Below are 24,035 nucleotides of genomic sequence, written 5' to 3'. Positions count from 1 at the left end.
ATTATTACCATGGCGTGGGGGGCGGGGGGGAAATCAAGCAAGAATAGAGAATCATGTTTCCTACTCTTATACCTTAACTTTTGGAACTTTTAAACAACTTTCTTGGGGAAATGGACAGAAAAAGTACTGAATTTTCACAAGAACCTTTGTATTGATACAGAAAGGTTTTTCTGCCTTGGAGGCCCTTAAAAACATACTTATCAGTTAGTACAAAAGTATGGCTTTTGCTATAGCAACTAATTTCTGGTGTGCAAAAGCCTCCAAGGCAGGAAACAGATAAATCCTACAAAGGAACTTTGAGACCAAATTTAAGGTCAGGCTTTTCTCAACTACAAGACGGGAGTGGCTGGAGCCCAGAACAAATGAGTGAGGTCCAACAGAGTTTGGCATAGATGCACTGACCCACTAGGATGAGCCCAGATGTTCAGGGGGAAACAGAACTCCACACATATAGTAAAAAGCACCTCAGCAACATCACTGAAGAAGCCAGCTGATTTCTGCTTGGTGGTCTAGGTTGGAAACAAGGAAATCTGATCAAGCTATCATTTAGAAGACAGAAGTACCAGAGAAACACTGATGACTTTCACTTCAGCTGCTAACTGCAGCAGATCTGTTTTCTTTCAGGAGAGACTGTAGTTACTTCAGCTGCTTGGCCTTCTGACATGCTAGCCAAAATTACCTCAGCGAAGATTAGGGCCCAACACAAACTTTGTTTACAATCCTCACACATGCAATCACTGAATGCTTTCTACTCACTGTTCCCCCAAGGTTAGGATGAAGGACTTGTCCAGAGCAAACTGGAAATCCTAGGAAGGTCTACATCTAGCTTCTATGTGTGTGCTGGAAGGGAGAGGAGTCAGGTTGGGGAGTAGATTTGCTTTTCAAGCTCTTCAGAGTATGAAATATAAGGCTACATCTTTGTTATTAATAGGAATAGTTTATGGGAGCACAATATGATTTTGAAATTTATATTTTCAAATGTTTTTCATCATGAAGAACAATTAAAATCCTTGTTCTGGAGACCATATACACTTTCCCCTCAACCATTCCCATAAGCTAATTAGTTTCAAGTCAAAATAAATGAAAAAAGACTCTCCATTTTGGTCAACAAATTCACTTGCAATAAAGTGAGCTAAAAATGGCATGTTTCAGACACCTCCAAATGTAGCAAAATACCCGATTTTATTGACTATTTCCCTAATATTAAAATATGAAGGTCTTTTGGATAAGGGAATTACTGCTTGGAAGTTGAGATTTCAATCAACCTTTTGTTGCAAATCACTGTTGTGAATCAAACGAACAAGAACTGAGTGTTCCATCTCTAAAAACCTTACTAAAGAGATCTGTGGGATGTTAATCCTCAGGTTGTCCCTAAGGTATTGGACACATTGGTCAGCTAGTAATCTGTAACTGACAAACCAAAATAATAGAATAATTTACACCAAAGAAATCTGTTTTTTAAAAAATAAAAGCCTATGGAGATCCTCAGCATACAAAAACATACAACTAGTGGGCTGGGGCCTGGAGTCTTGAATCCTTGCCATGGACCACCCCCAGATCCCTCAGTAGCCACTGAGATGCCCCACAGAATTATGGGCAGCTCCAGGGAACACAGTTTGAAAACCACTGATTTATTGCATTAACACACCCTGTAATTACAAGAGTTTACTCTTTAAAAGTAAGATCCGTAAGATTTATGAATAACTAATTTATTTCTACAACATCTAAGTAGAATGTTATTGCTGGAAAGGACATTAGAATATAGTCCAGTGGTTTTCAAATGTTCTATTTCAATTCAGTGGACTCCTCCTTCCTCTCTAGAGAGCACAGTTTGAAAAACCTGTCTATGTCTAACCCCATACCCTGGCCTAACAGAAAAGAAAACTGAGGCCTAGAGAAGCTCTCTGACTTGCCTGTGGTCACACCGCCAGTTGGCAAGCACTGAAAAGCCAGAGCCAAGTCTTCTGACAGAGCCCTCTCTGCTCTCCACTGACGCAACTACTCTCATTCTCCACGCACCGTTCCAAACCTTAACTCTACCCTCCAACCCCCTAACTGCCAATATCACCCTCCATCCTTGCGGTATAAGAACTGACCTCTACCTTAGAAACTAAAGGCCGTCACGCTTATGTAACTACGCTTCCTGCCTCTTTAACCTCTAACTACTGCATTCATTACAGGAAGAGACACCCCTCCACTGGCCTCTTCCTACCTTCCTTTAGGACAATATATCCATTTCTGTATCTCTAATTCTTTTACCACCAAAGCCTTCCCCTAATCTCTAAATAAACTCCAGAATCCCTATCTTAAGAAATCTTTTTTCTCTTAGCTTGCTCCCTCTCTCTGATGAGTTCTCACCTGTCTTTCATTCATTGTCAAACTCTCTGAAAAAGTTAGTTCACACTTGCTTTCCTAGTTGCTCAACTCACAATTTCTCTTCTACCCACTAAGTCCACCCCCAGGTCATAAATGCAGGAGACTCTTTTCAGGCCTCATCCTAACTTGGGCCGTGGGAGGCACTCTATAGCTTGAAACTCTCATCTTGTAGCTTTTCAATACTGTCTCCTCCCAGTTTTATAGCTACCTCTCTAACTGCTACTTCTTGGTCTCTTTACTATTAAACACTGGTTTTCCCCAGGCCTCAGTTCTCTTCCTTTTCTCCTGTCTATGTTTGCTGAACGAAACTGAAATGGACAAGCTCATCTACTCTAAAGTTGTCCAGTCCTGTTCAACTCTGACTTTCAAGGCTGTATTTTCACCTATCTACTGATCATCCTCATCCCAGAGCACTTCCACCTCCCCGTGTCCCAAATAAAACACATGATTTCTATCATGAAACCAACTCCTGTGCTCCTTATATTGACTGATGGCAGCACCAAGTTACCAAACTTGGAAAATTCAGTCTCTGTGGAATTCTTACATCTACAGGGACCAAGCCCTACCAATTTGAACTTGCAAATTTCATTAACTCCATCCCATTCTCTTCATTCCTATAGCCATTGCTCTCATCAGGACCTTCATCTTCCTGGCTCTGGACTACTTGAACAGCCCCTAACTCAGCTCTCTACCCTTAGTTCTCCTCTTATCAATCACTATCCCACAATGCAACCAGAATTTACTTTCTAAATCAAGATCTGACCATATCACACATCTGCTTAAAAATTATCCATCTAGGAAATAAAGTCCAGGCTCCTCTATGGCACTTTATGATCAAATGACATCCAATTTTTTAGTCTCACTTCTTATTGCACCCTTTTCTCCATGTAACGTCACACCACTCATCTGTATTTCTCAAACTTGCCAAGCTCATTCCAATTTCAGGTTCTTTATACTTGCTGTTCTGCCTGGAATATTCTGCTCCCTGATATTCACATGACTTACTCCTTCTCAACATTTAGGACTCACCTTAAAGCTTACCTCTCCATGCCCAAAGCACCAGAAGCTACAGAAAGTTTCTGTCCAATTACACTCTAATACTACACCCTATTTTATTGTCTACACAGCACTTCTTACTGCCTGAAATTACCCTGTTTCTTTGTTTACTGTCAGTCTTCCCCACTAGACTGTGGGCTCCACGACTGTTTTGGTCTCCACCGTAACACTATACAGCCCAGCACAATTCCTGGTATAGATCAAGTGCTCAGTAAATATTTGTTGAGGAACTGAATGAATGACTGTACTATCACCCCTCTGTGCCTTTATTCCCTCTACTAGCACTCCCATACTTAGCTGTCACCTCCCAAATCCGGAAAGCCTACCTATCGGGGAAGGCCTGGTTCAAATATTGCCTCTTCCCTAATGTCTCTCTAGCCCTCCCAAGCAAGACCAATCACTCCTTTTCCTGTGTCCTAAGAGCCCTTTGTCCATACTGGGGTCACAGCCCCCGCTCTTTAAGTGTCCCCACTCTAAGCCATGAACTGCTTGAGCTCCCTGTCTCAGTCACCTTGTGCTCTTAAGTCACTAATGCTGAAACCCAACAAATATTGGTTGAGCCAGTGAGACCTGGGTTTGTATCACAGTTCTAGACCTTGGACAAGCTACTTCTCTAAGTCTCAGTTCCCTTGATAGTAATAATATCAAATCACAGTCATTAATTCACAGGATTCCTGTGCATAAGAAATGAAAAATGGCTATAAAGCCACAAGCACAACACCCTGGTACACAGTACAAATTAGCTGTTTTCAGTTTTGCTATTATAATTAGGAAAGGTACATACCTAAGATTGCCATTATCTTGCAGAATCTGCATCAGGTTAAATTTAGGCTCTGGTTCCTGAGTCTCAGTTTTGCAGCACTGTTCACCTTTGTCATTCCATTCAGGAACTTTCATGGCATTTTCTTTGGGTGAATTTTCTACCATAATGGTCAGTGAGGGTGTGTGTTTGGCTTGATTTTCTCCGAGGGACCCTGCAGACTCCTCCTGGGAAGCTTCCTGTTCTTCATCTTCACTGTCTAAGGCAACTTCTTCCTCCTCTTCGTTCTCTGTCTCAGTTTTAACATTCATTTCAGCTGGTTGGGTAATCACTAAATGCGAAGAATCACTAATGTTGCTGAAAAAAGGATTAAATTTTCCTCTCTCCCAATACCTTCCTTTTATCTTTTCAGTAAAAACCCATTTCTAAATCAGACCACAAATAATGCACAAAATTAACAACATACGCACGTCCCTCTTATATATTCTAAAAACCTATTAATGATCTTCATTAGAGTTGATGTTTCTCATCGTAATACCAATGGTTCTCTCACAACTTAAGGCAAAAACCCTTTTAGTAGAGTAATCCCTACGGCGTGTTAGAGGTTTTCAGAAGGGCATTTTTCACGGGGGTACAATAAGCAGGGGAATATCTTTCTATCATATGTTTATCCATTATCCTTCTCCTTCACTGCCTTGGAAGGTCTATGAGGACAAGGACCATAGCTTTTTTATTCACCAATAAAACCCCAGTGACTAATGTGCTTGATACAGGCAGTCAACAAACGAGAAAAGGAGGGAGAAAAAGGAGGTCAATTCATCAGTGACAAACAGATCTGTAACAAGGGAGATTCTAGGAGAGAAAGAAATTCCACTGTTTCTGTTCATGTTTAAAATACTTACACAATTCAGCAATGTCAAAGGACGAACTGGATTTCATACCTAATCATGAAAAACCCAAACAATGATGCTCAGGGTTCCATTAAACTTAAGCTAAGTATCAGGTAGTTAAATGATGCTGTAAGAGTAAGAGCAAAGGCCAAAATGTGTGCACTTCGGATATTCTTCAATACAAATATCATAGAATGGAAGGTTTAAAAACTTATTATTCTTTTGAAACAAGTTTCTGAGGAAAAAGACTATATCAAAAAAAGTAAGCATATGTGATCAGAAAGTTCTGATTCATTAAGTGTTAATTAAGAAGCTGATTAAATCGGTCTGACAGGACACAGATCATACAGCTTGGTGAAAGCTCACCAGCTGGTACCTGGGTATTTTGGCCGCATTGCCCTCAATCTGCCACTCCGTCGTCGACGTTTTCGCACCTCCAGAGACAGGAGCTTCCTCTCATAAAGAGCAGCGTGCAGCTTGGCCCTTGAATTCATATTCTCTACCTTCAATTCCGGTGCTCCATCAACCACAATTCTATGGGAAAAAACATGGTAGCTAGAGCCTTCAGAAAGTTCTCTCCTTTATTCCAAGGCTAAGTTTGACAGAACTCTGTAATGATGTCAGGCCAGGCATGGTTCCTCTAGTGAATTCTAAAATGTTTGTCAGATAAATGGGAGTACTGGAATCTACATTAGACTTTCACTAATGGGCTATCTGAATTTTTTAAATGTTCTGAACAAAAATATATCTGAAGACAATGTTTAAGTATTTTTAAGTATTCAGTAATACTGGCTGACTATTCAGTACAGAGATCATAAAGTGCTACCCAACTATGCCTTAAGAATGACTAGAGATACTGGTAACACTTTAATTCTTAAGCTGGTGATGGCTAGAGGTGTACTTATTATTTTATTTATTCATTATAACGTACTCAGAGTTACACAAATATTCCTTTGACATATATAATATTTAATAAATACAGATTTAGCACAGGTTGAGACGAGGAGAGGAATGGCTGATAATCTATGAATATGGCAGCACAGAGCTGAATGAGACTCACAGGGAAAGCATCTTCGTGAAAAGTCACCAAGACCTTGGGACGCACCAAGTCTCAAGCGCTCCAACAGGAGGAACTTCTCTCTTAGAGTGTACTTAGTTATAGGAGGAGTTGGGGAGAGATGGCAGGGACTCTCCAGGTTCTGAGTACAGGTCAGGAGTTAGGGTCAGAGGCACAGACAAGGCAAGGCAGCAGATGCAGGACAACACCAAATTCAATCAGATCATGGATGGGAAATGGGATGAGGAGAGGGAATGGCTACAGGTACATTAGGCATTAGATAAAATAAATCATAAATTAGGTTAAGTGACAGGAATCAGACCCAATTCACACAAGGACCGGGCAAAGTACAGCACAGGCAGAGATAACCAGGTCAGAAAAGAGAGACAGGGTTCTTGGTCACTAAGTCAGAAAAGCCGTATCCATGTTAGTGTCGGAAAGCAGGCAGCCAACTCTGTATACCCAGAACTCAAGATCTAACTGGTTGGCTCTGAACTCTCTCTCTTGCAAACTCTTCACAACTCAAAGCATATTCCCTTTGAGGTGGAAGTTCATCCTCATTCCTCTGGAAGTTTTCAGTCCCTAAGTATGATGGAAAGGCTGTGTCTTTTGTCTATTTAGGACTTTTAGAGATTTCTGGGTGGATGAACTGGATAGTAAGTATTTTGAAGTCCTCCCCTCTAAAGTGGGAAACTGAACCAAGGACTGGGAGGATCCTGATACGGGGTGCAGAAAAGGGAAGCAAATTAATAAACTTTACAAATAGTTCAACCCCAGTTTATCATAGTCTCAGCAACTGAACATTACCCCCTCACACACACACACAGTTATGAAAATAGATTTTTGGCCAATTAGATAATAAAGAAAATAAAACAAATCTGATATTTTAAAATAACAACTATAAGCTTCTAAGAAACCCTGAACAGAAATATAAATCACAACTATTACAAGGAATGGAGGTAGGGAATGCTGGGGAAAGAAACAGAATTATAGTTCTATAAAGGCAAGGCCCACGCTTGTCTTGTTTCTCACTGGATGAGTGACGCCTATGAGACTGACTGCTCAGCACACACCTGACATACCATAAATACTTCTGAATTAATAAACAATTGAATTCCCCATAAGTTGTAATACCTTTTATCTATACCTACTTTATTTCATTTTTCTACACTTTTACTATGAAATATTTAAACAAATAGAAAGGTTTAAAGAATTATACAGTGAACATCCATATACCCACTGACCAGTTTCTACAATGAATATCTTACTATATTTGTTTCATCACATATATATCCAATCTTCTCTCCTTCTATCCATCAATCAATCCACCTAATTTTTAAAGCATTTCAAAGTTGCACAAAGACATCAGTGCACTTCACTCCTAAACACTTTAACACTCAAATCATTATGATCTAGAGTTCAATATTTTATAGGGCTTTGAAAGTTTTTTCTCTTTTCTTTTTTTTGGGGGGGCGGGGGGAGCTAAAAATGACACATAGTGAAACATCCAAATATTAAATGTCCATATGTCCATTTGATGAGACCTAGAGCTATATAACCCAAACTCTAACATTACTAGCCCCTCAGAAAGTTCTCATGCCCCTTCCCAGTAAATCCCTCCCTCATACTCCCAAAGGAAACCGTTCTGAATTTTTGCATCACATGTTAGGTTTGCCTGTCCTAGAACTTCATAAAGATGGAATAGTATAGTATGAACTCTTTTGTGTTGTCTCTTTTCATTCAGCATGTTTTTGAGATTGATCCACGTTGTGAGTATCAGTATGGATTCTTTTTTTTGCTGAGGATTAGTCCAGTGTATGAATAATCCACAGTTCACCTATTCCCCTACTGTTGGACACTGAAGTTGCTTCCAGTTTTGGAATATTATGAATGAAGCTCCTATGAACATTTTTGTACAAGTCATTTTGTGGTTATGCTTTTCATTTCTTCTGAGTAAAGATCTCAGAGTGGAATTTTCTAGGCTAACAAACTGCCAGACTCTTTCTAAAGTGCCTGTACCAGTTTATGCTGCCAGTGACAATTTATCAGAGTTCCATGAGCTCCACATCCTCACTACGGGATGTTGTCAGCCATTTTTTCTAGTTTTATTGAGGTATAATTGACAAATAAAATTATAAGATATTTAAAGTGTACAATGTAATGATTTGATACAATTTTAGGCATTCTGCTGGATGTTTAGTGGTATCTCATGATTTTAATTTGCAATTCTCTTATAACAAAGGCTGTAAAGCACATTTTCATTAGTATATTGGTTATTCATATATCTTCCTTCTAAAATGTCAAAGCATTTACATCAAAGCATTACATATTTGTAACTGGGTTGATTGTCTTATAATTATTTAGTTGTAGGAGTTTGTTATATTTTCTATATACAAGTCCTTTGACAGATATGTTTGATGAATATCTTCAGTCTATGGCTTGTCTAGTAATTTTCTTAATAGTGTATTTATTACAAAAATATTTAATTTTGAGGAAATCTAACTTATCATTTTTTCATTTTTGCTGATTACTGTCATGTCTAAAAACTTTTGCCAAGCCCAAAGTCACAAAGATATTTTCCTTACAAAGTTTTAGAGTAATAGCTTTTAAGTTTATGTCTATGAATCACCTCTAGTTTTTGTGGGAGACAGAGGTTGAAGTTCACTTTTTCTTTTTTTGCGGTACGCGGGCCTCTCACTGTTGTGGCCTCTCCCGTTGCGGAGCACAGGCTCTGGACATGCAGGCTCAGCGGCCATGGGTCACGGGCCCAGCTGCTCTGCGGCATGTGGGATCTTCCCGGACCGGGGCACGAACCCGTGTCCCCTGCATCGGCAGGCGGACTCTCAACCACTGCGCCACCAGGGAAGCCCTGAAGTTCACTTTTTAAAATACAATATTCAGTTCCAGCCCCATTTATTAAAAAGTTTCCTTTCTTCATTGGATTACTTGAGGCCTTTTGTTCAAAGTCATGCAGGCCTATTTCTGGGCTCTTTATTCTGTTCCATTGATCAATTTGCAACAGTTTTGATTACTATAGCATTAAAGTATTTCTTTAAGTCTGGTACTCTAGGTCTTTTTCAAGATTACTTTGGATATTCTAAGCTCTTTACATTTTCATATACATTGAAAAAAACGGTCAATTTCTACAAAAAAAATCTACTGGAATATTCTTTAGATCAATTTGGGGAGAATGAATACTTACAATATTAAGTCTTCTAATCCATGAACATGACATATCTCTGCACTTATTTAGATCTTCTTTAATCTCTTAATTTATTTATTTACTTTTGGCTGCGTTGGGTCTTCACTGCTGTGTGCAGGCTTTCTCTAGTTGCAGCGAGCGGGGGCCACTCTTTGTTGCGGTGCACAGGCCTCTCATTGCAGTGGCTTCTCTTGTTGCAGAGCACGGGCTCTAGGTGCACGGGCTTCAGTAGTTGTGCGTGCGGGCTACAGAGTGCGGGCTTAGTAGCTGTGGCGCACGGGCTTAGTTGCTCCACGGCATGTGGGATCTTCCAGGACCAGGGCTTGAACCTGTATCCCCTGCACTGGCAGGCGGATTCTTAATCGCTATGCCACCAGGGAAGCCCTCTTTAATCTCTTTAAGTAATATTTAGGAGCTTTTAATATATAGGTACTGAGCATACTTTGTTAAATTTACCCCTAAGAATTTCATATTTTCAAAAGCTATTATAAATGGAATTTTAAATTTCATTTTCCATTTACTGCTAGTATACTAAAAAAAAAACAGATTTTAGTATATTGACCTTGTATCCCAAGACCTTGCTAAGTGCACTTGAATGTTCTTGTAGTTATTCTGTGTATGCCTTATAACTTTCTACTAACCTGATCATGTCATCTAAGAGAGTAAAGATATTTAACCTCTTCCTTTCTAATCTGTATGCCTTTTATATCTTTTTCTTCCCCCCCTTTTTTTTTTTTGCGGTACGCGGGCCTCTCACTGTTGTGGCCTCTCCCGTTGTGGAGCACAGGCTCCGGAGGCGCAGGCCCAGCGGCCATGGCTCACGGGCCCAGCCGCTCCGCGGCACGTGGGATCCTCCCGGACCTGGGCATGAACCCGCGTCCCCTGCATTGGCAGGCAGACTCTCAACCGCTGCGCCACCAGGGAAGCCCTCTTCCCCTTGCTTTATTGTACTGCTTAGGACCTCTAGTATAAAGGGAACACAAGTGGTGAAAGCAGACATCTTGCCTTATTACTAATCATAGGGTAATCTCCATTATGTCAGTATGACGTTAGAAGTAAGTTTTTCATAGAAGACCTTTATCAGACTGAAGAATTTCTCTTCTATGCCTGATGTGTAAGAGTTTTTCTCATAAACATGTGGTGAGTTTCATCAATTTAACACACATGGGTTTTTCTTTTCTTTTTTCAGCAATAAAATGATGATCTGGTGTTTTCCCCTTTATTTAATATGGTGAATTATACTGACTAATTTTCAAATGTTAAATCAACCTTGCATTACTGGGGAAAATCTCACTTTAGTCATCTGTATTATCCTTTTCATATACTGATGGATTCTATTTGCTAATATTCTTTTAAGAAATTCTGTACCTATGTTCATGTAGATATTAGCCCGTAATTTTTTAAAATGTCTTTGTCAGGTTTTCATGTCATACTTTTCTGGCATCATAAAATGAATTGGGAAGTATCCTTGCCTATATTTTTGAAAGAGTTTGTGTAAGATTGGTGTATATTCTTCCTCAAATGTTGATACAATTCACCAGTGAAACTACCTGGAGTTTGCTTTGTAGGAAAGTTTTTGATTACAAATTCAATATTCTGATTAAGTATTGCAGCTCTATTTACAATAGCCAGGACACAGAAGCAACCTAAGTGTCCATCATCGGATGAATGGATAAAGAAGATGTGGCACATATATTCAATGGAATATTACTCAGCCATAAAAAGAAACGAAATTGAGATATTTGTAGTGAGGTGGATGGACCTACAGTCTGTCATACAGAGTGAAGTAAGTCAGAAAGAGAAAAACAAATACCATACGCTAACACATATATATGGAATCTAAGAGAAAAAAAAAAAAAAGGTCATGAAGAACCTAGGGGTAAGACGAGAATAAAGACACAGACGTACTAGAGAATGGACTTGAGGATATGGGGAGGGGGAAGGGTAAGCTGTGACAAAGTGAGAGAGTGGCATGGACGTATATACACTACCAAACGTAAAATACATAGCTAGTGGGAAGCAGCCGCATAGCACAGGGAGATCAGCTAGGTGGTTTGTGACCACCTAGAGGGATGAGATAGGGAGTGTGGGAGGGAGGGAGATGCAAGAGAGAAGAGATATGGGAACATATGTATATGTATAACTGATTCACTTTGTTATAAAGCAGAAACCAACACACCACTGTAAAGCAATTATACTCCAATAAAGATGTTAAAAAAAATAAAAAGAAAGCTATAAGTCACACCTATCACACACACCACCAAACAGTACTTTAGCTGCATCCCACACATTTTAATGTTATATTTTTATTACTGTTCAGTTCAAAATGTTTTGAATTTTCCTTATGATTTCTTCCTTGACCCATGTATTATTTAGAAACGTGTTGTTTAATTCCCAAATATTTGTTATTGATTTCTGATATCACTGTAGTCAAAGAACACACTCTGTATGATTTTAATCCTTTCAAATGTATTAAGACTTGTTTCATGCTTCAGCATAAAGTTTGTTACATGCCACCTTTTATTTGCTTATACCTTTCTACCACCAGAAAACCTGTACTGATGGCAATAAAAATTGTCCTAAAGAAAGGACAAAACCCACTGATCTTTAAATATTCTGGTTGTTTAACTAGTTTTTTCTAATTTCCAAATTGATAGTAGTATACTCTAGGAAGTATATTCTTTTTTTTTTTTTTTTTTTTGCGGTACGCGGGCCTCTCACTGTTGTGGCCCCTCCCGTTGCGGAGCACAGGCTCCGGACACGCAGGCTCAGCGGCCATGGCTCACGGGCCCAGCCGCTCCGCGGCATGTGGGATCTTCCCAGACTGGGGCACAGACTCGCGTCCCCTGCCTCAGTAGGCGGACTCTCAACCACTGCGCCACCAGGGAAGCCCCCCTTATCTTAATTTTTAAATGTAAAACAAAAAGCTAGCTATAGGAGGTTTCTTTCTTATTGTCATTTTGCTTTGTAAAGAGAAGTAACACAAAGGGGATGTACATAATCTCTCAAACCAGAAGATGTGTAATTAGGGTTAAGAGCTTTTGTTCTGCTTGCAGTCTTCGGTTGGGCAAGGCCATCCCAGCGGTTCTTCTAAGACCTTTCTCTCCTCTGCCAAAATTAAGAGCCACAGGTATTTTGCACACTTTTAGTTCCAAGGCAAACCGGAAGCAACTCTGCTCAGTCCCATAAGGTGCAAAGCTGTATGCCCCAGCTATGTCAAGGCCAAAACATAACCTTTTCTTTGAAGTTAGCATGAGACAGGTCTTGAAATCTCATTAATACTTTGGGCTCTCTCATATAGCCAAACAAGAATACTATTGTTATCACTGAAATGACATATTGTAGTTATAAAATTATAAATCCCAAACTTAGTTTGTAAAAAGTTGCCACGGAATAGTGCTTCAATAGAAAACATTTTTATGTTACTATTTAAGCTGAGTCAAACTAAAATGGTTATATAAAGTATCATGCTTCGCCTGTGCATGGTCACATATTATGCACATGGAAAGAACTTCTCAACTTTCAAAAATCAGTTACCGTGTTCTTCCTGTCAATAAGCTTCTTCTTGGGTTTCCCCTACAGAATTAGAAAGGACAAGTGGGTTAGAGCACTACACAGATATATTTTTTACATACACACTCCTGAGATTTGTACTACAGAAATTCAACATAGAATTATGCCAGGGAAGGCATCTTGGGGTAGAAGCAGACATAGGAACTGAGAACATGCTCAGAAAAGAACAGGGTACCATAACCTTTAGGGATGATCAATAAAAAACAAAAGGAAGAGGACAAATGAATTCTAGAGGAAAATTCTAACAATTACTTGCATTTGTGTATCTCGCCACAAATCTAATCACACTTATTCTTCACAACAACAGTTGAGCCCCGTTTATAAAAAGGAGCAGGATAAGACCATTTTGTGACATGCCCAATGTCAGAGCTTTAAAGGGTTTAATGTTGAACCTATAACTTTGCTCTCAGACTCCAGTGTTCTTTCTACTTGCAATGAACTGTATTAGGGAAAGAAGCCAATCTCAATTCTCATGGGGTTCAAAAAAGATGCTCATGAGAAATAGATTTTCCATAATTAAAAAAATCTCTTTAAAAATGAGATGTTCTTCATTGTCTCTAAACTAGAGTTGGGGTCTAACCACAGGAAGTACCATTCAGGTTTAAACTGGCTTTTGTTTTTCATTCAACTTCCTTTCACTTGACCCTCTCTTTTTTTAAAAAAATTTCCCCAGTTTTACTTGTACTCATTTGTGAGTGTGTATATTTAGTTCTGTACAATTTTATCACTGTGTACGTTCATGTATCCACAGACAAGATACTGAAAAATCCTATCACCATAAGGACCCCTTATGTTGCCCATTTATAACCTAACCTCTGGTTTCCTTTAATCTGTTCTCCATTCTAAATACCAAGATCTTCTATCTATAGAAAAACCAAGTGAAAAATTTGTCTCCACCGTAACGTTTTATGTTTTCCTTCCCCTGTCTTCTATCTGTGCCAGCGTCCTAATACTGTCAACTTATTATCAGAAATTATTTTAACTTTTATTATTTTAACTTTTTTATCAGATAATGGTTTGCACCAGTAATTCGCAATCGTGGCTTCACATTACAGTCACCTGAGCAGCTTTTAGTAAGTGCAAGACTTCAGTCTGGGAAGGGCTAGGGCACAAATACGGTGTTACTAACATGCAGCCAGGGTTAAAATTACTGTCATGCTGTGAGACAGTAGGTATGACACTGTTTGCCAGGGCAGGGTGGGTAAGTGGGGGGTGAGTCGGGGAGGGCAAGGAAGGCAGACAAAATGAACCAATTATGAAATGAAATGATCAGAGAATTAGCTTGAAAGTAGTTCTGACAGTAACGCAACAGGATTTGCAAGAGAGAACACATCCATTCAGGTTGAAGAGAATAGATTTAATGGAAGATGTTAGGGCTTGCAACAAACAAAATTTCATTTTTTTAAGGCATGTTTTTGTGTGTGTGCCTACCACATGGTAGGTTCTTGATACTGACAAAGATGAACATAACAAAGTACCTACTCTTAAAAGCCAACTTGAAAGTAGACAGAGTAGTTAGTAAACAGACAATTATAATACAATACGTACAATACGGGAATCTAAATCAGATGGAGGGATAAGAAGGGCCGGGAGAACTTCCTTCTAGTCTAGGTAAGAAGATGAAGGACATAGCTAGAATAAGAATTCAGGATAAACTGAAGGCCACTCCAAGGGAATGTATGGGAATTCCAAGGGAATGTGAGGATAAAGAGGCATGAAATAGCAGTAGATATGGTCTGATTGGCCATGGGTTGGTATTGAAAAGTGGAGATTAGGCTAAAAAGATAGGCAAGAGTAAATCAGGAGGGCCTTTCTTTGCTAAACAGGGAAATTCATGATTTTTGAATCAAAGTTTTTAGAATGCTTTATAAGCAGGAGTTGTTACTGCAGCCTTAAGAGAGAAGTCAGGGAGGGCACCAATTTGGATGGGAAAAAAAATTAATCCTCTATCTGAAATTTACCATCATTTACGTGTAGGGGACCATCCACAGTAGTATAAGTGTGATTTTTTTTAACATCTTTATTGGAGTATAATTGCTTTAGAATGGTGTGTTAGTTTCTGCTTTATAACAAAGTGAATCAGCTATACATATGCATATATCCCCACATCTCCACCCTCTTGCGTCTCCCTCCCTCCCACCCCTCTAGGTGGTCACAAAGCACTGAGCTGATCTCCCTGTGCTATTCAGCTGCTTCCTACTAGCTATCTATTTTACATTTGGTAGTGTATATATGTCCATGCCACTCTCTCAATTTGTCCCAGCTTACCCTTCCCCCTCCCCAGGTCCTCAAGTCCATTCTCTACGTCTGCGTCTTTATATAAGTAGGGTTTTGCTACCAAAAGAAATAACACGTTTTTTCATATTACTTTAGAGTTGTTCCAGGGTCACAAAATATTGCCAACACTTATCACACTTTTTAAATTATGGTGGTTATTAGACCCACTGCTATTAACACATCATTGAATGTGTTAATAAAGAAGCACATATGTCATTACATCTCAAATTTTTTAATTGCTATGCTCCGCCCTAAAAGAATGCTTCCTAATTTTGGTGGTGGTTCCCAGATTGCCTGTTCCACCTTCCTTTTACCTCATGGGAAGCTCAACTGTGGAAAGATCTAGCCTCAAGCATAGAGTCCATGTCAGTTCAGAAACAGACTGACACAACACAACCTTTGAGGAAACTCATGCAAACTACCAATCCTAAGCAAACAGTCCATTACTTATAAATATGACTGGACAATCAAAAATCACCAGATATTTCAGGAAATATAATAGCATAAACTAGAAAGAATGAGATGAACAAATAGAAGTAATCCAGAGAATTAAACATAGTGCAAAAAATAGAAAGGAACTTTAAATAAAGTAATTATGATAGAGAGATGTAAAAAGATATTTTTAATACTGTAATTTATAGTGAGAAACATATATTTGGTCTTCATCCCTGTTTCTGGCACAGAGCTCCTAAAACCCTTGAAATGTTTAAGTGATGAGTGGTAGAGGAGTCTTTTGTCATGCTAATGAGGTGACTTTTAGAAAGCCCTTGGATCAGCTAAGGATGCGGGCTGGTCACCAGAGGAACCAACCCTGTGATGAGAGGGATGAAACTTTCAGTCCCATCCCCCTGAGCTCCTGGGAGGGGAGAGGGGCTGGAGATAGAGTTCAATTACCAATGGTTGATGATTTAATCAATTGTGCTTATGTAAGGGGGCCTCCATAAAAACCCAGGAGTATGGGGTTCAGAGAGCTTCCGGGTTGGTGATGTGGGGAGAATGGTGTACCTGGAGAGGGCATGAAGCTCCATACCCTTTCCCCATACCTTGCCCTGTGCGTCTTTTCCATCCGGTCGTTCATGAGTTATATCCTTTTATAATAAACTGGTGATCTAATGAGTTAAATGTTTTTCTGAGTTCTGTGAGCCGCTCTAGCAAATTAATAGCACCCAAGGAAGGGGTCGTGGGAAGCTCTGATAGAGAGCCAGTAGGTAGAAGTAAAGGTAACAACCTGGGCCTGTGACGAGCATCTGAAGTTATGGGGGTGGAATCTTGTAGGACTGAACCCTTAAACTGTGGAATCTGATGCTAATCTCCAGGTAGACAGTATCAGAATTGAACTGAATTCTCATACAACAGAAGGGTGCAACTGCTTGGTGCTGTAGGGGAAACACCCTACCTCCTCCACATTGGAATTGGTACCAGAACAAATATAATATTATATCCATAAACTATGAAAACTAGTCAGAAAGCAAAAATAGTTCTTGGATGTTAAAATCATACTCGCCAAAATAAAAAAAGTAGATCAAACAACCCTCTTCTATGCTGGTACTGAGTAACAAAATAGGTAAGGCTGAAGATCAATTTAGAATTTTAGAAGACAGAGTTCAAGAAATCTCCAAGAATTTAAAGCTAAGAGACAATGAGATCAAAAGTATGAGAAAAAAGTAAAGAAATACAGAGGATAGAGCAAAAGATCCAAATTTCATCTAACAGAAGTTCCACAAGGAGAGGAAAGACAGGATAAGGGGACTATTTCCCACAGTTAATAGACTTAAATCTTCAGACTGAAAGGATTCATCCACCGCAAAAGCAAAATAATGAAAAGTAACACGCCAGAACACACCTCGGTATAATGTCTGAAAAGTAAAGATAAGGAAGCCTTGTAAAATTTTCCAGGGAGGAGGTAGGGGGTGGGGCACTGGGACCAAGTTACATATAAAGAATTGAGCTTCTTTGTCTTCCAAGTAAATCTCAAGATCTCTTTCGTTAGAAGCTACACAGTGTAATTACTCAATGGTAATAACCACAAATTTACAGAAAGAAACTGGAAATCCCATATAGTTCCTGATAGTGGATAATGAAATTACAAGAAATGGCTGGAATCTGGGTATCTATTTTTAAGAATTCCACAAAAAAAGCAAACATACCTTGAAAATAATGCAAATTTCTTTAAATAACTAAGTTTCCTTGTTAGTCAATTACCGAACTGTACTGTAATGCAGTTATGTCTCAGGGGCAACAAAAGTATGTGGGACTTAAGCAGTCCCTGACTGCTGTGCTAGTTGAATTCCAATGTCTGCTTTCCATCATTTCTCCCCTATTTTCCCTTGTATTGAGGTTATCAGTTGTCATTTCTTACAACTCTCACTGTATTTATTTTGTGAATTACCACCCCTCCACCTTTTCTAATCTGATCCTTCTAATCTCGTCTAGTCTAGAAAAACAGATAATCATGTCTGTTAAAATTGTGTCTGAAAGTAAAAAGGCACTGAGTAAAGTCCTTCCTTTAAGATGGACAAGTTTTAGGGTATGTATTAAGATTGCTTAAAGATCTTTATGGTTTAATTTTGTAGCATCTGGAAATATTACAAAGTGCTGAGAGTTAACGAATTCTGAAAAAATGAGGTTTTATATTGTGTTTTCTGTAAGGCTCTTTCTATCAGATATTACTGAAGACTTTTATAAGGCCTTCTTCTTTTGCATGTACTTTCTCTTAATTTTGTGACCTAGTCCTACTAAATTTATAAGATTAGCAAATCTCCACCTGTCCTGGAAGAGATGTGTTGCCAGCATATAGTTCATGGAGGTCTTGTGTTCAAGGTAGGACCTGAAAGACAGAGAGGAACTGGTTATTTCTTCAAGCTTAGTTGAAGGGGAAAATACAGAAATAAAAACATGAATCAAGCACAAAAGTGACAGGTTATTTATATACTGTTTCTAAAAATATATAGTCTCTAAAGTGACAAAGGAGGAGATAGTTGCTCAAATAATATTATAAAATACTAGAATAGCAGAAAATACAATAAAATGAAAAGAATAAAGAGGACTTAAATTAGAAAATAAAAAGAAAGAAAAGTCAGGAATTCTTGGACTAATAAAAGCTGATATACTAAATTCAGAAAATAAAACTGAAAGACAAAAATAAAACCACCACCAAAAATCACTTATAGCTAGAAAAGAGGTCAAATGAAGCTGGGAATGGGAGATGCATAAAGGGCATGAAAATGTTGACAGATTGTTTCAATCATCTTATTTCTCAAAAGCTTTCACTGGCTCCTTGATGCCAACTGCAGGAGGCATATACTTTCTCTTACAAGATTTCAAAAGTTGGGTCATCTATACCATCAATTCATTCACCCTTCCTCCACACAGAGACCAAACATGGGTCCTAAAGTACAGTCAGACAAGTCTCCTTATAACCCTCTCATACCACACCTCCCTCTGGTCCTTTTGCCTCTGTCTGGACACCTTCTCCTCACACCCTCTCTACTTATCCATAATCCACCCTTCAAGAAGCAGCTCAAGTCCACTGTGCTGCATGAAGCCTTCCCTGATATGACTGCTCCAAGTCTACAGAGGTGCCCTTGTCCTGGCCTTCTACGTCTGCCTTCACCATATGCGTAAGGGACTTGTCAAACGCTGTCTCATAGAGTAAAATTTCTCTTCTCGGAAAGCAGCATGATGCAGCAGGGAAAAGCAGGATCTGGAGTTAAAATACCTGAATCAAGTCCCACTGTGTGATCATGGATAAGTCACATTACTTTACTGAGCCTTATTTTCCTTATCATTAAAATGGGAATAACAATGATGTGCACAAAGTACATCATAATTACAAAGAGCTATACAAATATGAGCTATTTTTATTACATGTATAAGTAATTTCTCCATAATCAATACTGTTAACTCTCAAAGGACCGGGATCCCATCTAATATTTGTTACTCCAAAGCACCAAGCATAGTGCTAGTTACTTGTTGATATTCAATAAATATGTATTAATTAAAAAGGCATATTTGTTAGCAGATAAATACATCTTTCCCACACTACATGAAAATAACTCAATTAGTTTAAAAGTCTTGGTGTTCTCTTCCACTTTTCTCAAAGGTCCCAGGAGAGGTGGAGTGATTTACCAGGTTGGTAATTTAGGAAAAATTCAACAAGCTTCTCCCTTCTTTCTCTGGGGAGATAATCTCTCCTTAGGAAGCACATATCCTCTGGTGCTCCTACAGGGTCAGGTGTTCCTGATGCACATCTCAGTCTAACCTTGCCTAAAAATGGGTATGTAAATCTGTCCAATTCTGAGGGTCAACAGAAAGTGCATTAACTTGCAGATAGATATAGTCAAGTCTCCCAACCTAGACTTTATCAATGTGGAGTATGGAAAGTGATATTTTGGCCTGCATCTATCTTAGTCTTTGTCTTCTCAGCTGGTTCAAAACCAAACCTGTAAAGGAAGGTATCATTACTGGACTCCCTAAGAGACCCGAACATTATCTGTGATTGGTTCCTTAGAAAAAGGTACTCAAATTAGGGTCCTGCCTCTTGAAAACTTAAGAATAGAGGATTCCACTTTCATCAATTAAAAGATATGTTGTCTAGTAACTGCAAATATTCAACCTCTTCAAAAACGTTTCAAAAGATAAAAGTCTAATTTTGAAAAGCCAAGCAATATCTTTTTGTTGAATTCCTAGGTCTTTATAAGGTGTAACTAAACTACATGGATAGAATGTTTTGCAAGATAAAAAGATTTCTCTATGAACAGCTGGGTTTTCAAAACAAAAGAGACAAGAACTAGTTCTTTCTTTTATTCCTCTAAGTTTTGGCTCTACTTAGAACCACTAATGTCCCAACCAGGAGCCGGTCACCAGAGGAAGAAAAATGTGTTCCCCATAATGAAGTACAATCTTACTAGTAATCAGAGAAATGCAAATCAAGACCAAAATAAGATATCATTTTACACTCAGTATTTTGACAAAAATTAAAAAGTTGACAGTACCACATGTTAGAGAAGATATTGATCAATGGGATCTCCTAGGCACTGCTAACAGGAGCATAAATTTATATAGTCACTTTGGAAAACAATTTAGCATTACCTTTTTTTTTTAGCATTATCTTTTAAAGTTGAACATTCACATATCTTATGGCCCTAGATATATTCCATCCCTAGATATATACCTAGGAGACACATATAAGCATATTTAGAGCACAGCAGTCTTTAATAGAAGAAGACCAGAAAGAAGTCGAATACCATCAACAAGAGAACGGGAAATTTAACAGCAGTATAAACACACAGAAGAATAAAATAAACTGAAAAAGAATGAATCCTAGCTACACGTAACAAAATGAACCTTAATAATATAATATTGAATGAAAAAGGAAGAATACATAGAGCGTGCATTGTTTTTTAGAAAAAGTTCAAAAGCAATACAAACTTATCAACAATTCTGTTTCTACATATGAGATGATAACTGCTATAGGACCTGCCCTTTCACCATAAACAGCTAGAAAAGTGCACAAAATATATGAAACAACTGTTTCCAGACATGAAACAACTGGCAGTGCAGGACTGTGATAACTAAAAGGGGGAAATAAATAAAAGGAGCCTTCTGATTGCTCCACCTTCCCACCTAGACGCAATTCCAGACAGTGCAGAAAGAGAAGGAATTCAAGTAGAACCAAGAGTCTCTGTGTTGAGAAGACACAGATCAAAGCTCTAGGAAGCGCTAAAATTTTCAAAGCTATGTCCTGGAGAGGAAGAAGCTACGCATAAGAAGAAATCAAAAAAGTCATCACAAGGGACCCTTTGAGTCTTTGGGTGAATACAGATCTACTCAGGTATAGGGTGAAAGTCCACAAGGCTGTGCAAGGAGCAACTGTCAGGATAAAGAACATTAAGGAGAAAGTGTAAGCTGAATACTTTACAGAGTTCACACAGGGCTGCCAATTGATTGAGTTCCCACCAGCCAGAATGGAGAGATCTCATTGGGGTGTCATTTAAGAGACACCCCAAAAGAGTCTTCAGTAGTGGAACTATCCTACACCTAAACAAAAAGCTATTCTAAACAAACCATAAAAATGCTTTTAAATGAGGCTGAAAAAGATTAAGCTGATCTACAAGTAACTTAAGTGTATGGCCACAAAAAAAACTTTCAATGGGCTTTAAAGAAGCAATAAAATCCAAACACAACAATACAACATTTACAATATCCAATTAAAACATCTAATTTTAAAAAATCACTGTACATGTGAAGAAACAGGAAAAATATAACTCATTAACAAGAGGCAAATCAGTCAATAGAAACAGACTTAGAAACGATAAAGATAATAGAACAAGATTTTAAAACAGCTACTATAAACATAATATATGCACAAGAATCTAAAGGAAATCATGAAAATAATCGTAAAAAAAGAGAAAAAGAGGATATAAAGAGAAATAGATGGGAGTTGTAAAGATGAAAAGTAAAATATCTGAAATGAACATTTAATTGGATAGAATTAATAGAAGATTTAACACTGCAGACAAAAAGATGACTAAACTGACAAACACAGAGAAACAGAAAACCATCCAAAACGAAGAAAGAAAAAGAGTATAAAAAAATGAACAGAGCCAGACGTATTGTACAACATCAACCAATTTAACATGTAACCAGAGTACCAAAAGGAGAGGAGGGAAATGGAAAAAAACATTTGAAGAAATAATGGCCAAAAGTTTTCCAAATTTGATGAAAACTATAAGCCCACAGACCAAGAAGCTCAACAAATCCCAAGTAGAAGAAACAAGAAGAAAGTGATACCAAGGCATACATCATAATCACACTATTGAAAATCAGTCATAAAGAAATAATCTTAAAAGCAGGCTGATACATAAAAAGAAACAAAATTGAGTTATTTGTAGTGAGGTGGATGGACCTAGAGTCTGTCATACAGAGTGAAGTGAGTCAGAAAGAAAAACAAATACTGTATATTAACACATATATATGGAATCTAAAAAAAAAAAAAAAAAGTGGTTCTGAAGAACCTAGGGGCAGGACAGGAATAAAGACGCAGATGTAGAGAATGGACTTGAGGTCACAGGGAGGGGGAAGGGTAAGCTGGGACGAAGTGAGAGAGTGGCGTGGACATATATACACTACCAAATGTAAAATAGATAGCTAGTGGGAAGCAGCTGCATAGCACAGGGAGATCAGATCAGTGCTTTGTGACCACCTAGAAGGGTGGGATAGGGAGGGTGGGAGGGAGATGCAAGAGGGAGGAGATATGGGGATATATGTATAGCTGATTCACTTTGTTATACAGCAGAAACTAACACAACAATGTAAAGCAACTGTACTCCAATAAAGATGTTAAAAAAAAAAAGCAGGCAGAGAAAAAGAGACACATTATGCACAGAAGAACAAAGGTAAGAATTACTGCACACTTCTCATCAGAAAAATGCAAGTCAAAAGATAACAAAACACTTTTAAAGTGTCGGGAGAAAAGTGCCAACCCAGAACTCTACAACCACTGAAAAAAATCTTTCAAAAATTGAAAGTATCGATATAAGAAAGACTTTTTCAGACAAGCAACAGGTGAGAGAATTGATTGTACTACAATAAATCCTAAAAGAAGTTTTCCAGATGGAAGAAAATGATGCCAGATAAAAAACTGATCAACACAAAAGAAGGAAGAGCAGAGAAAATAGTAGTAAATGTGTAATTATGAGACTTTTCCTCATATTTAAATTTCCTTAAGCTGTTCAATGCAAAAATAACCAAGGTACTACAGGATTTATAACTTATATAGAAATAAAATGTAGGACAATAATAGCCCAAAGGACAGGAAGGGGAAATCGAATTATACTGGTTGTAAAATTTCTAAATTATACCTGAAATTGTATAACATTATTTTAAGGTGCACTGTGGTAAGTAAAAGATGCATATTGTCACCCTAGAGCAACCACACTTTAAAAAAAGCAAACCAAAGAGGCAAGAGAAATGAGTTAATCCAAAGATGGCAGGGGAAAATAAAAAGGGAACAAAGGACACATTAGACAAATGGAGAACAAATAGTAATTTGGCATATCTAAACTCAACCATATCACCGTGCTGTACATTAAATCCCCATAATTTATTCATCTTAAAACTGAAAGGTTGTACCCTGTGACCCATAGCTCCCATTTCCCCTGCCCCAGACCATGGCAACCACCATTCTACTCTTTGTTTCTATGAGTTCTACTTTCTTTTTTAAAAAAAACATTCGATTCCACATGTGAGTGAAATCATACAATATTTGTTTTTCTCTGTCTGGTTTATTGCACTTAGCATTATCCCTTCAGGTTCATCCATGTTGCCACAGATGGCAGGACATCCTTCTTTGATAGAAATCTACTTTAACTATAAAGACACAAGACAGATTAAAAGTAAAACAATGAGGGCTTCCCTGGTGGCGCAGTGGTTGAGAGTCCACCTGTCGATGCAGGGGACACGGGTTCGTGCCCCGGTCTGGAAAGATCTCACATGCCATGGAGCAGCTGGGCCCATGAGTCATGGCTGCTGAGCCTGCGCATCTGGAGCCTGTGCTCCGCAATGGGAGAGGCCACAACAGTGAGAGGACCACGTACCGCAAAAAAAAAAAAAAAAAAAAAGTAAAACAATGAAAAAAGATACAGCACGCAAACACTAGCCATAAGAAAGCTGGAGTGGATGGGGTGAGGGGAGAAGGAACTGGATGAAGGCAGTCAAAAGGTACAAGCGGGCTTCCCTGGTGGCGCAGTGGTTGAGAGTCTGCCTGCCAATGCAGCGGACACGGGTTCGTGCCCCGGTCCGGGAAGATCCCACATGCCACGGAGCGGCTGGGCCTGTGAGCCA

General features: G+C 38.6%; 1 protein-coding gene across 5 annotated transcripts in view; it reads right to left on the bottom strand.

Moving 5' to 3' along the window:
* TTLL5 (tubulin tyrosine ligase like 5) overlaps positions 1-24,035 on the bottom strand; it is a gene marked incomplete at both ends in the record, with an annotated part of 288,021 nt that overhangs the window by 174,370 nt on the left and 89,616 nt on the right. For all 5 annotated transcript variants that reach the window (XM_079699035.1, XM_079699039.1, XM_079699036.1 and 2 more), the window contains 4 exons: positions 4,217-4,523; positions 5,459-5,616; positions 12,879-12,917; positions 17,956-18,018. In XM_079699035.1, coding sequence (XP_079555161.1) covers positions 4,217-4,523; positions 5,459-5,616; positions 12,879-12,917; positions 17,956-18,018 — 567 coding nt within the window. The remainder of the gene's footprint in view (positions 1-4,216; positions 4,524-5,458; positions 5,617-12,878; positions 12,918-17,955; positions 18,019-24,035) is intronic.

This window comes from Hyperoodon ampullatus (assembly GCF_949752795.1).
Source record: "Hyperoodon ampullatus genome assembly, chromosome: 3".
NCBI classification, from domain to species: Eukaryota; Metazoa; Chordata; class Mammalia; order Artiodactyla; family Ziphiidae; genus Hyperoodon; species Hyperoodon ampullatus.
This window is presented reverse-complemented; position numbering and strand designations above follow the sequence as displayed.